Source organism: Megalopta genalis, chromosome 3, assembly GCF_051020955.1.
Source record: "Megalopta genalis isolate 19385.01 chromosome 3, iyMegGena1_principal, whole genome shotgun sequence".
In the NCBI taxonomy this organism is placed as follows: Eukaryota; Metazoa; Arthropoda; class Insecta; order Hymenoptera; family Halictidae; genus Megalopta; species Megalopta genalis.
Window position 1 is genome coordinate 9,620,681 of NC_135015.1, and position 14,370 is coordinate 9,635,050.

General features: G+C 43.8%; 1 protein-coding gene and 1 long non-coding RNA gene across 2 annotated transcripts in view; one reads left to right on the forward strand and one right to left on the reverse strand.

The window, feature by feature from the left end:
- Window positions 1-3,265: 3,265 nt before the first annotated feature.
- RyR (Ryanodine receptor) overlaps window positions 3,266-14,370 on the forward strand; it is a 46,997-nt gene continuing 35,892 nt past the window's right edge. Inside the window, 3 exon segments of the mRNA XM_076519909.1 lie at window positions 3,266-3,620; window positions 7,160-7,248; window positions 7,309-7,592. Of these exon segments, the coding sequence (XP_076376024.1) occupies window positions 7,539-7,592 (54 nt within the window). The 5' untranslated portion in view covers window positions 3,266-3,620; window positions 7,160-7,248; window positions 7,309-7,538.
- On the reverse strand, window positions 8,743-11,077 carry LOC143259076 (uncharacterized). The gene is made up of 2 exons (XR_013032909.1): window positions 10,936-11,077; window positions 8,743-9,188 (listed from the first exon to the last, which is right to left on the reverse strand). It is a non-coding gene; the product is annotated as an uncharacterized LOC143259076 (long non-coding RNA).

The window sequence follows — 14,370 nt, forward strand, 5'->3', positions numbered from 1 at the left end:
TACAGTAATGTCTCTCTAATTGACGCTCACATTGCCCACATAAGTGGACAATTTGGGAAGAGGAGATACGATTATTCGAGCCTCGCGACTCATTTCTACAGTTGCCGATTGTCAACAACTATAAAAACGAGCTACAAGGCTCGAATAATCGTACCTCCTCTTCCCAAATTGTTCATCTTTGTGCACGATCTGAGCGTCAATTAGGGAGACATTACTGTATATATTCAATTGCAAAACTCCGAGTTCGTTGTTAGCTAATCGATAATTTTCAAGAAATGAAGCAAACGGAAAAAATGTACAACACTATTTAATTTGTATTTGAACATTCGTTTTTTTAGTGAACTTACAATGTGTACGTTCAGAATCATCGCACGTACAGGGATAGATTCGATATACAAAGATTCGACAAAAAGAATAATGTTTTTAAAATTTTTCATTTCGGACTTCGTTTTCAAAAAAGACAAAATCAGAGATTTTGGTGAGAGTAGTATGGTGGAGCCGACTACTGTGGAATGACCAATTTGCTGTGCCGTTATTTCGTGTTCGCGCAAAATCAACTATACATTTTTTCGAATAAAACATGTTAAATTCTTCTATTAAAAAATAAATAAATAAAAGAAATTGAATATGTCTTATCTTGTATATCTACATACGTCTGCACGACTCAAAAGAAAGAAAGAACGCTAAAAAGTTTAAATGGAAGTTCAAGTGTACTAGAAAATAGTCATCGATACGATCGACACCGAGAGGAACACGAAGAAACTATTTCTCCACGAATCAGCGAAGACTATGATGTCCGGTAATAGATTTCGATAAATTTTGTATCGGATCGAAATTTTCAGATACGTTCGTGAATATCGTTCGTCGCTTTTCTACAGGATTCATACGCGGAGAGCATTTATCACATAGGGGGAATTTTAACGAGGCCCCTACTGCTACGCAATAAATCTGCGATGACCATCGATCAGAGAAAGTCAATCAACCGGTATCTCTGCGCCGAGCTTGTACAAAAACAAACGGCGCCGTAAGATTTATTGTACGCGTAGCTCGTGCCTCGAACGTATTACTTGCCGCTGTCATAATGCCTAATCGTCGAAATCGTTTCGAATATTTATTACTTATTAGCCGCTATCCATTTGAAATCAATCGAGATATTAATCCGTTACGAGCGTGACGCGTCGAAGAAGAGTAATCTATATTTCAGTGTGAACTTGATGTGCTTCTACCCCGGATAGCTTTGCATACTCGTATTTTGTTCTTTCTACTACGTTTGTTTGCAACGCATCACGATTCTGCCATCTAGCGTTAGGCGGAATGTCGACTGAAACATTATCTGTATACGATCGTCACTTCGATTCGAAAACCCCCGTCCTGCGTTACTTACTGCAGAAAAGCACAGCAATATACCAACAATCGAGAACGAGGGAGGATGATCAATAATTCCAGAGCTTGCACTCCGTCGGTGCAGATCGTAAGGGTTGATTCGTCGAGAACGCTCTACCCGACTACGGTCGGGACATCTTGAGCACGTCAATCAAAATTATGGATTAAGAATCCGTGCACCTGTTGCCAGTGATATCAACGGACAGGAAATGAGGGTGCTCCGTTACTGTCCCACGATAGCGTAGACCAGAATCCATTTAATATTACCATATATGAGGTATGAAAATAGACCAATTCACAAAATATTTCTGTGTAGCATGTGTGTGGAACTTTAGAGCTACGTGCGAGATATAAGAGCAAACCAATCGCCAATGTATTTTTCTGTCACGGTATTGTAGGGTTTTGGAACTCCAATATCGTCTTCATGTCGTGTTCGAATACTTAAAATTAGGCTGCAAATGCACAGGCAAACATTTTGTTTGCTAAAAATATTACCAACATAAAAATAATAAAACAGTGCTTTTAAATTCTTTAAAATTTTTTACCAGTTTGCATACCTCTTGCTCATTTTTGTCATAAATGCATAAAATCCACGAGATTCACTTGTAACTTAAAATTGCCGATAACTTATGAATTCAAACTCGTTATCGCAGACTCGGTTCTAAGTCCGTGTCGTTACTGAGAATCGAGTATTGTATATACTTCATTCCCACTACAGTCGGTTAATAGAATTTATAAGCAGGATTTAGATGCGGCGCGTACGTTCGAACGATGAGAACAGTGTTTTCGCAATCTTAGATCTTCTATTTGATTGTATCATTTAGAAAAACATATTACGAAAATCTTGTGAAATTCGATCTCAGATATGAAATCTTTGTTCACAGACATTCGAATTTTCGAGAAATTGAAAGAGAAGAACAGGTGATGAAACGATAGTAGCTCGAAATAAGCTTAACCTAGAAACGTAGGATTGAAATCTATATTTGCAGTAGTTAACTTTGATATATAGAAATCGAAACAGATAATTGATATATACTAATCGAAACAGCTAAACAATGCGATGATAATAGAAAGATGAAAAAGAAGCTTGATATAGAGTTATAAAACCGAGAACACATCAGTATATGAGACCTCTTCGTGAAACAATTTATCAAGTTCACATTAATCTCAAATTCAAAAAATACAATATAAATAAATAAAACTACAAAAACCTACATCAATAGGTAACAACATTCCATCAAAATTCATTTATCTTAAAAAATGTTTGATTTAAAAAAGCGAGGGTAATACCGATTGCCCAGGTCTCACACATCCACGTGTCCTTAAACACGATAGTTTTTAAGGACCCTTGGACCACCTGTAGCTAGCTGAAGCTAGACAGTGAAAGCTCTGATAGACCTCTGGTCACCGTCGAGGTAGGTCAAGGTAGCCCTGGAAGACCAGTGGTCAACCTCAAGATAGGCCAAGGTAGGCATAGAGTAGGCCAGGGTAGACCAATTCGTGAAAAACGACGAGACACGTGTTATTGTTACATCTCGCATCCCTGGCTCGTTCTATCTATACTGCCAATACTTTCTAACATATTCATCTCGTTAAAATAACTATTGTACAAATATTGTAGAAAACATTGATCAGCTCGGTTTGGGGTTTCGTCACAGCGCAACCGAAACTGTTCTCCCTGTAGATCATCGTCCGGTCAGAATCGGTGCTGGAGTTAGGCAGATCTCGAAGATGATACTCAGATAATCCCTCGAAGCTACGGGAGGCATCCTCTATGGATTGACGGCGACACGGCGAGAGGCACAAAGTTGCCTTTCGTCTGCAACGTGTCGCGCAAGGAGAGCCAACGCGGGCTCGGCTCGAGGCTGAAAATAGCCGGGAAGAACCGCTCGCTCGCTCGCTCGCTCCATTCCGCTCGGCACAGCGCTCCGGCAGAACCGCCCGAGCCTCGATACGATTTTCGTCGCCGGGGCCCCGATAGAGAATCCGAGGAGGATATCCAGCCACCCCGAACGAACTTTCACTCGACTGGAAACGACCCCCTGGCTCGGCTCGAAGTTCGATTCGAGCGCCGAGATTCAAGTGCGCGCATCTTCCCCGAGGAGTGTAATCTCCGCACGCGAGCTGGATTCCCGAAGTTGTTGAAACGGCACTATCGTCTGGCCGCGATCGTTTCCTGTTCCGCGCGGGGCACCAGTGAATCCGAAAGTGGTTGCGGGACGTGAAGTTCGTAGAAGGTAATGCGGCTAGTGCGTTACCGGTTGCGTTGCGGACGGTCGGCAGACCGATCGACCTCGATGCATTTGCATTATGATACCGCGGCTAAAAGTGTGCATAGGTGCGTGCGCGCATGGCTGAGTGCGTGAGTGAGTGAGGCGAGTGAGGTGAGTGAGTGAGTGAGTGAGAGTAGGTGCGTGCGTGCGTGAGAACGAGTGGGCGGGATACGGTGCTGCAGGGCTGTTTCTCGAAAAGTTGTGACGGTTTAATTACGTCCACGGCCGAGCAGTTTTTCCCGGTCTGGATTCGACCGCAGGTACACGAAAATGCGATGCCGATTAGCTAGTTCTCGCGGTTCGGGAACTCGTTTCACAACTTCTTCGCTATCCGTGGCTATAGTTTCGCGAGTGTGCACGGCCGCTATCAATTTATGTAACCCCGCCGGGATTCTCGGATCTTTCTACCGATCCGTTGCCTGTACCTACTTGTGCGTTCTGGCAACGGATTTTCGAGAATTGCGAAATTCCGTTCGGCCCGAGAAGAATACATCGAACGCTGCCGCGTTTGCACACCAATGACAGAGTGTATTTTCTTCGCTAGGAGCCGCGAGGATCGCCCGACGAAATATTTAGCACGAGAGCAATATTTTCCGTTGATCCGTTGCCAGTTGCTTCGCTGTGAATGATTTATCGGCGGATCGGGCCGAGTCGGGTCGGACCGGGCCGTACCAGCCTGCCGGTACAATGCGCTCGCTCGATCGCTGGGCTTTGAACGATCCGGCGCCTCCTACGGACGGTCCTAATTATCCTTAACCTTCGATCGGCGCGTTACCATTTCTAATTCGAGCGGAAACACGGTCAAGCGCGTATGCGCGTGGATTTCTCGGGTGCTGGTAAATGCATCTATTTTTGCTTCGTTGCTGGAAATAGACGCAAGAATGGAATAGGCTCGGCGCGGTGTTGTCCGTCTCGGTCGTATCTCGTCGCGTTGACATCGTGGATAATATTATTTGATTGGCTTGTTCGCGGTTCGATGCCGTTCATTCTCGATCTTCGACCGAAACGAAGTTCGCGCAATTGTCGCGCACCGAATTAACGAAACCGAAACGTATTCGTAACGCAACTCGTAACCCCTAATTTCCTTCCATTCTATGTTTAAAATCCGCGCAACTCTCGGAATCTATAACGCAATAGGGCGGCTATTCGTTCAGTGAGTCACATCCTTACGCCTTATATTACTCCGGAAGTAACGTGTGGGACGATGGGCCGCTCCAAAACTATTTTTACTTGAACCCATCGGATGGTGGATTTGTACAGATACTAAATATACAGAGCACCATGTGCAGAGCCGCTGTTTCGATCGAATCGATGCACTTGTACACGACGATGTATGCAATTATCCGAAATAATTAGAAGGATAACGACGTTGAATTTTGGTGATCAGATGGCATTGATGAAATTAACGTCCGTAGGTGTTGTGTGAATGATTAGCGGCTGTGTTCGCTCAATCGTGAAAATAGCACGCACGACTTCCGCCGTAATGTTCGTATCGAAGTGCGTATAAATATACGCGTTTCTGGTTACAAAACGCACGAGAAGCAGTCACGATTCTGGGTCACCATAATTACTTGTCTCTAACTGACATCCAACTAGCAGCAAACATGACACGATCCAAACTTTTTCGCTCACTACGCTAACTTCTTTTCCTACTGGCATCGAACTCCAGATATTATATCGAAGTCGTACACTTTCTTGTTGTCCTCCTTATCGAACGTCCAGCTTTCTTTTCGTAATTACTTGCGAGTAGCGTCACTTTTGCATTAACTTTAAATTTCATAAACATCGTGCTATATCGGAGAATTGTTCGACTTTTACATAGTGCGCGATTATTACGACTGGTAAAACTATAAAAAATTATTGTATATCCTTAAAGAATTTGTACGTAAGGAAAATAATGTTCGATTTAAATGAGAGATAGTTTCGAAGCTCGATAAACTAAACAACAGACTGGCACAGGCTATATATAATCCAAGAATAACTGAACGAGAGATAATAAAAAATGTTGGCGTCTTCAGTTTATTTATTTGCTTTTATTTACAGTTTTCAACGCCAATGAAAACTCAGCATTTAACACCTAAAACCAACGCAGGCTCGCTGAACAATATTTACCAAAGTTAGCTTCCGGAATCGTCGGCATAGAGTAGCTTGCGAAAATATTCGAACGTTTGCTATTAAAATATTTGGCAGGAAAAATACGCGTGCTAGATTTACGTTTGGAAAGCAATTTTGTAACTACACTAGCAGGAGAATAGAGATTCGGTATAGAAAGTTTGATGTGAATCGGAGAGTACTTATAAAAGCTGGGAGACAATTAATGCAAAGATGCTTTAAACAGAATCACAAAATTATTTGTATTTTAATTATTGGAAGTATTAAAACGTTCTGATCGTTGCAAAAATATTTCCAGCAAGACGACGATCTCAAGCACACAATCGGAACCATAAAGGCATGATCATTCTGGCACCGAACAATTTCACGAAAGACGCAGTATAATGAAAGTTCTATTACAGAGTATATCTACGGAGTTCTATCAAAAATAACTGAAAAGTTAATGTACAGCTTGATCGAAATCTTACACTATAATTGAAGCTATGAGAGGTCCAATTAAACATTAATATAAAACAAAGTGCGCATAATTAATGGCATTGGATTACTTTTGCGACTCTGCTTTATTGTGCCTCTACACCGCATGCTTCCTAAATAATATTTTTGTATAAACATCCTTCTATTGCTGAAAGTTCTAGTAGCGAGCGTTCGAAAGCTTCCAGGCTACTGTACCTGATGAATTTTCAATAATTTTAAAAGATAATGCAGTAATTTCAAAGTAATCATTAAGCAATGACACCTCGATCTCTCTAATGACCCCAACAAAATTATCGATAAATTGTTTTTTTGCTATTGCAGTGTTTACGGTGACTGCAAATTTTAACTTCTTTTAAATATTTCAATTTCGTGACCATAAACTGTAGACCCGACTGTATTTTTAGTGAAACCCTGAGAACCAAGACGATACCTTGGAAAATATTCTAGTGGGGCGGTTCATAGCCTGGACAAACAGGATAACGTTTCAAGGCCAGCCCTTTGCACGTTGGAGCTTACCTTTGAACTTACACAGTCTATCTGATCTGTAACAGAATAACTTCATAATATGCAACTCTATTCATTTCATCCATGTGCAACATACAATTGCAGCAATTTTTCAACGGCAACGATGAAATTGTCGTGAATTGTAGTATGGTAACTTGTAGTGGCATTTCGGAGTCGCCATTTGGGTGCACTGGGTTAGTGGTTTGGATTCTTCCAGAGAACGTAAGGGTAAGGTGGTGATCGCGTAAGAAGAACGTAGCTGACATTGTATAAACGTGTGCGTGCGTGTATGTATATATGTTTGTGTGTGCGTGTGGTTGCATGGGTACGTGCGTATGTGAAACAGCAGCGGTGGAAGCAGCGGTATCACGACCGTAACGACAGAATTTCGAGCATGCGGAATTTGATTGAAGGGAACGGGCGCTTGCGCAGGGTTAGTCGGCGTTCGCGCGAGCCACCCTCGGGCCAGTAGTAGCTGATCATTGGTGGTGCACCGTCAGAGGTTAGAACGTCGTCGACGCGGTGGTGATCGTCATCGTTGACGAGCCGATACGTTTTGCAGCGGGGGCGAGCGAGCGACCGGAGCAGCGAGTCGAGCAGAGAGGCGAGGAGAGGGCAAACAATGTCGAAACGTGGCCGCGTGTGACCATCCTCGCCCTATTGACTGCGAGCTGGGCTCGGTCAACCAGTGAGAACGGCTCGGTCCACGAAGAGGAGCGGACACCAGCTAAGAAAATAGCACGGACTCTCGGGTGAGCTCTCGTCCAGGTTACGTGAAAACGTACCGACGGGATGGCTGACAGCGAGGGTGGCTCCGAGCAGGATGACGTATCCTTCCTCCGGACGGTGAGTTGCTCCTTCTTTGTTTACCTTGATTAATACTCGTCGATGATATGGATATTCTGCTGGCAATTAAACAGGAAGGGCCAAGGGAATCGTCGCAAAGAGAAAATCAATTTTTGTGTAAGCGCTGATCCGTTGAACATATATACCTAAGATGCAAAGTGTGGTCTATGACTAGGTAGTTTTAGGAGGCGAGCTGTGCGTGCGGTCTGAACCGATTAAAATGCCGTATAATGGGTCACGTGGTTGGTCGGATGTCATGCGTTGCGTTGCGTCGAAGGATAACGTTCGATAATGAACGAACGTGGCCGAATAGAAGGCCGCCGGGTGATATTGCGACTTAATCGGGCACCGACGTAGAACGCGGTTTGCTAAGAAGCAAATCCTCTTAGGCAGGGGGTAAAGTTAGACCCCTGACGGTGTGTCGACGGTGTTTACGGTGGTGGTCTCGTCACCGGCTGCGTACACCGCCTTTAGTCGGGCAGAAAATCGCGCGGTTCCTCCGGCAAAGGATAAACACGCGCCTACCAGGGTGGAATTCAATGAATCGTGGAAGCACTTAAAGTTCTCCCGGCGAACGACCTTGACCTCGTTCCGACCACAAGGATCAAGCAGTAGCGTAGTGACCGAGAGGGTAGCTGCAGCCTTGAGCTTCCGTAAGCTGCACGCGCCTGATGCTCGACTCTTTAATGCCCGCCCCTAATAAAAATACATTTCCCCGACGCACGCGGGTTCCGCTTACGGAACGTTTACCAACGGACACGCGTGTGCCTATCGATTGCCCGCGTTCGCAGTCTCTTCATCAACAAAAACATGTATATTTGTTCCATATAGAGTACAAGATTGTATCGGACAGCCCGTGAGCACGACACGGAAGTGTCGAACGAAGATCACTGGTTCGATGAAACCGGAACAGCTAATCGATCTCGCGACAAAACGAGTTTTCACGTTGCTGACCTTCGGATACGCATCAGAATTCTCGTCGTCCGCGTCTCTCGCCTCTCGCCTCTCGATCCTGTGTTCCCGATTGCAAGACCCGACCTCTCTTTGTCACGGGAAAATACCTTTACGTTTCACACGTTCCATATCCGATGCCTGGATCCCCTCGCGTTCCCTTCTCACCTCGAAAGGAAAACGTCCCGCTACCTTCTTCTTTTTCCACATCTCCTCCGATATTTCTCTGCCATCCTTATGTACACGCATCTCTTGTCCTTGGACATTGAGCACCATTTCTTGCCAGCCGATTGCGCTACCGCCGTCACCCGTTTCCCGGGACTCTTGAACAATTGCTCCAAGTAGAAGATGATGAACGGGTTGGCGGACATAGCCATTTGACTCCTTCGGCGCCGTCTAGTTTTACACGTGCAACTCCTTTTCCTTGAACGATGGGAGCGACGACGAGAACGACGGGAACGGCGACGACTGGAACGACCATGACGTGAACGACGACGACGGGAACGACGGGAACGTCGGGAACGTCCGCGACGGGAGCGATGGCGACGGGAGCGACGACGTCTACGGCACCCGGGACCACCTCTTTCGATCACCTGATTGGTCAGCAGATTAGTGGATTCGTCTTGGACGTCCGGTTGTGTGTCTCTGTGGAAGTATTGATAACGATTAGAGCTGCGGTTCATTCTATCAGAGACTCGGTTTTCGCTATCCTATTTCCTCGAGGATCAGATGTTTGAACTCAGTGAATTAGAATCATAGTGGCGTAAGTCTCATTTCCCTCATTATGAGAAACAAGGAGTGTTATTGTTTACTAACACGACTATTGCTTACTGATCAAATTTATTGTTGAGATAATTTAGAGTTAAGTTCATTCATATAGTAACTTCATAATTTATTTAACTTGTCTTTTTAACAGTTTGGTATCTATGGATTACATTTTATGACATGAATCAAAATTTTCAAAAATGTGGCTTACGCCAGGATGATTCTAACCCACTCAATTTGCACTTGAACTCCGGGTGGGATCATTTTGATGGTTTGCTTTCAAGACATCGATGGGACATTTCCGAAAATGAAATCAATTATTCGACGTTACACGATGGAACACTGTTCGATGGTAATGTTGTATCGTTACAATTATAGAAATCGCAAACAGTCGGAGTGGCATTAGGTAGATTGAAATTTCTAAAGTGGTTTGGAGCAATTAGAGCATCGTGCTTGAGAATGCTACACAGAATCTGCAAATTAGTGATCCGTAAGCTGTTTCTGCGAAGATGTGAATATCTTCTTCACTTTTAGGTACTTGAAGGAGCAGATATAATAGTAATACGTAATAATAATAATATGAAAAGGGATTTGGTACCCACAGGAGACAAACATATTCAAATATTTTTTAGCTATTTCTCTATGAAGGAACACCGTTCTCACCTTCATATTTCATGTTTCTCGTGTTAATTTCACATATTTTTAATACGCAAAGCAACATGCTATGAATACTACATAGAAACATGACAACTGGGCATCTCTTTATAACTCGATGTGTTTTATCTTTCAATTTCCATGAAGAAAATTTGCAAATTTAACTCTTTATTTTTCACTTTACTTCTACGATATTTCATCTAATAATGTGACTCGTGTTATAAAATTGCTTCAGACAACAATAATAGCGTCAGCTGCTTCGAAAGATATTCGATAAAAATGTTTCACGCCTCGTCGGCCTGGTTCGCGGAATCGTCTCTGTATCTCGTTCGTTTCTTCGAATACCCTAGCTCCCGAGGTCTGAAGAAATTGCAACACCTAACTACATATAATATCATCGCTCAGAATGTTCCCTTTCCCGGTACGCGAACGGTAACACGATTGATTCGTTGAACGAGTGGAGCGTAAATCAACGAGGAAAATCACGCGCTAATGAAATTACGCGACATCGCACGATCGTTCGTAACGTTGGCGTTGCTGTAAAGAAGTCGGCCCCGTTCCGTGATGCGGAAACGTAATCGTGATCGAGAGAAGAGGGGGCTCGTTTCCTTGTGCTATCGATCGCGCCCAAATTTCTGCGGGGTTCACCTCGACAAGGAATAAACATCGCCGGCCGGGACCGGAATTTTACGAGCGCGCTGCGTTCGAAGTTTGCGCGGAAAGCGGCCTACGGCCTCATCGATTGTTCGAAGGGAATGCAATCAACGCGTAGCTATTTCGTTGACCATCACCGTGCACGGTTTAACCCGACCGCACGAAGTCGTAGCGGTGATCGATTTCCGACGTTTGGGAAAATCGCGTGACATATACGATTCCGGATCGCTTCGAAGAGGCCTTCTCGTTGTCCCGAACATACAACGAGTTGCCCCCGATCAAATTTGTGATCGGCACTGCCGCGCCGAAATGGTCTCACCTCTCTTCCAGGCTACTTTTGAAATCGTAAAGTCTGTCCATGGTTGGTTACTGGAATTTAGTGGAATGTGTTTACTTGAAAATTTGGTAGGTATGTCCGAGATCCGAAACGTCCGAATGGCCGAGAAACATTTGAAGTTCCCATCGGCCACTCTCGATCGGCTCGGACGCAATCGAACGTCGCCGCGGATCTTACTTCACGCTTCATAATCCCATCGGTGTTTATTCTCTTTGCTCTTCCCCTTCCTTTGCAATCTAATTTGAAAAATGTCAGTATCCGCGGAGGCAGGCACGAGCTAATAACAACGCGGTAATCTCTCGACGCGTGATTAAAATCGATAGACCCTTTTTAAAGATCCCCGGTAACCTTGCTCCACACGAGCAGTCGAGAATGGAAGCGGGCATAAAGTAATTCCTTCTTGTTTTCATGAAAAACAGACGGCAACTCGATTGCCGAACTTTTTCTCTTTCGCTCTCTCTTTTCACGGCGCTCGCTCAGCTTCGAGGGCTATCGCTGAAAACGCTTGCGATCCCGTCGAAGAAGCGGGACCCGAACACTTCAGCGTATTTCGAAGCGTAATCGCTCCGTGGGCCTCGGCGACGATTCGATGAGAACGCAAACAAAGCGCCGAGAGACCGAAACAAAGCTCCTACGAATTGTGTCGTCGAGAGCACTCCGCTGCTCGCTGATGGTCATTAATTAAGTCAACAACTGTTGGCTCGCTACGGATCCCCGCGGGATTGCCGTCCGCTTTCGCGTGCCACTCCCGTCTCCGGCTCGGTTCGTGGCCAAGCCTAAGAACCAACGGAGATCGACAATTAAAAATAATGCTTAATTACGGGTGGATCGGAGGCGTCGACGATGTTCCTTGTGTAACCCGCGCGGCGCTTCCCGCCGCTCTCCTTTAAGAGTGTGGCGACAGTTAATTTTAGCGATCGCCGTTGCATTGTTCCGTATGATCAATACGGCTTGTTGCGGCCACCTTTTCATTAAAGATCCCTCGTCGAAAAGCGGCCGCGCGAGCTAATAACACGGTGACACGGTGAGCGACAGCTTGACGGCCACGCAACTATCATTAGATAGACCGGACGTTCGAATTGCTGAAAACTTCAACTTCCTTCTGCATTTCATTTCGAGCAGCTGACACGATGTTCTGACTTCGCGCTATCACAGAGTACAAAGAGAATCTCTTTAACGCTTTGACCACCGTGTCACCCATATTTGGGTGTCGGAATAATTTGCCCACATTTGAAAATTAATGTTTAACCGAATCCATTATCTTTCCCTAATTTTATTAGGGTCTGCGAAATATAAGAATGTTGAGAAAGTAATTCAAGTCGTGTAACTTAACGTTCCAATTTCGATTTGATTAAATAAAACATTTTAATTTTATGAAATTTTTGAAGTTGTTGACGTGGCAATCGAAGCGTTAACAATCGGCGCTAGTGAAGGTACTAGCCGGCGTTAAAAAGTACAGTGGAAAAATCAGCAAATTAAGCATATCAATTATATTCGAAAACAGTTATCACGGCCAATATACGTACATAAAATGCTCGCTAGGAAGTCATTTTACTTTTCTACACTTTCATGTAACGTACTTGTTGAAATTTTGTTTCTTATGATGCACTTGCCGACCCCTAGTACGTATCCCTAAAGTATTGTAGCGCATTTCATACATCTTTCAGAACCGAAGAGGTTTGCAGGCTGCTCATCTGGTGTGACCTTACGACCTGGAAAACTTTAAACGCGATTTCAAAATTCAAAACGGCACTTCAGAAATTACTGAACGGGGCCTGATGCATTTTGACATGCATACGTATTTAGCGTACAACTATAATCAATATATTACATGATGAAAATAAATAATTTCTTCGAGCCATAACGAAAAACTGTTTCATGTACAAATCAATTGTCTTCGTTTAAAGCGCTGCTGTTCGGTTAAGTTTTGTTAATTTGTTCGGCTAATTTTCTCGAACGATCGACGCATCGACCAATTTCTTAATCATAAGGGTGCAAATGAATTTTGGTTTTGTAACTGGCGCAGACTGTCGCAAAACCAATTTGGTTCGAGTAGTCTTGTCATCAGCTGCGAGTAATGTTCAACACGAATTCTCATAAAAATTCTGTAAATTCCTTCGAACGTGTCAGAATAGCCTTTCCTTGAATAGCAAGAATCGTGTTACACACGTTTAAGCGGAAGTATTAATTAACGTTACACAGAGGCGTCCAACACACTTACAACAGAGTATCCGAACAAAGGGGCGATTCTCGTGAGTGCCAGGGGACTGCTAAAATAATGGCGATATCGATCGGTAATTAGCAGCGGCGACGAAGTAATACATTCCTCCATTCTCGAGACCGGATAATGAAACCTGTCGTGGGACAAAAGCAATGTTTTCTTCCAGAGGAATCACTTTTAATCCAACCGTCTGAACGAATATTGAGAAACAAAAACACGGATCGATATTGCTTCAAGCAATCCGAGTTTTGTGAAAATAATCCATGAAAGCTAATTACCCTTGATTCAAGAAGCTAATTATCGCCTTTTGAACCATGCAGGCACTTCGCTATTATAATTATAAATAAGCTGAACTCTTCTACTCCGTTTAACCCAGTTTCGAGATTAACAAAAGTTAAAGTGCAACCAGTTTATTTGAGACACTGAACCTGCGATCGAGGCGGATACCGCGTGTTACGATGTCTCGTTTTAATCAAATTTCAGCAGGTCGCCCGAGGCGAGGTATCCGCGCATGCTGAAGATCGGCGATGATTTATGTTTACCGTTCGCGGGGACAAAATTGTGCCGGACTATCAACGCCGGCAAAATATAGTCGCACCCTTGACCTATACCGCAACACGTTGCAACTTCGATCGCGCCTGATTCCGCAGACGACGGAAATAATCGGATCGCTCGAATCGCCGTGCGTATCCGCAGCCGTTTTTTCACCGTCGAGTTAGCATCCGTCGCGCCTGGACGATCGACAAATCGCTGCAACGATCGCCAACCAACACGATTCACCGAATGGTTATTGGTAGTCCGATTGGTCCGGAAATTGCACGCTGATCCGATTAAGGCGGATCGAACAGAAACCGAAGAAAGTCATCAACGACGACTTGTCCCGTCGCGCTGTGGGGCCACGAGACACCTAAAAGTCATAAAAAGTTTCATAGCTGTCCTCGAAATTTAAAAAATACTATGTTGATAATTAATCGAACATTTGTGTCATGGTATAATTATTTTTCTTGTTTGTTCATTATAAGATGACTGAAATACGCAATTATAAATAAATATTTAAATATTTAATTATATTAAATATTTAAATCGCACAAAACTTCATTTTGATAGTATGAATTTTTGTTGATTTATATGTCACTTAATATTTTTATTTTCACACATCCTTGATTTTTAAAATATATTTAATAAAATTAATAATA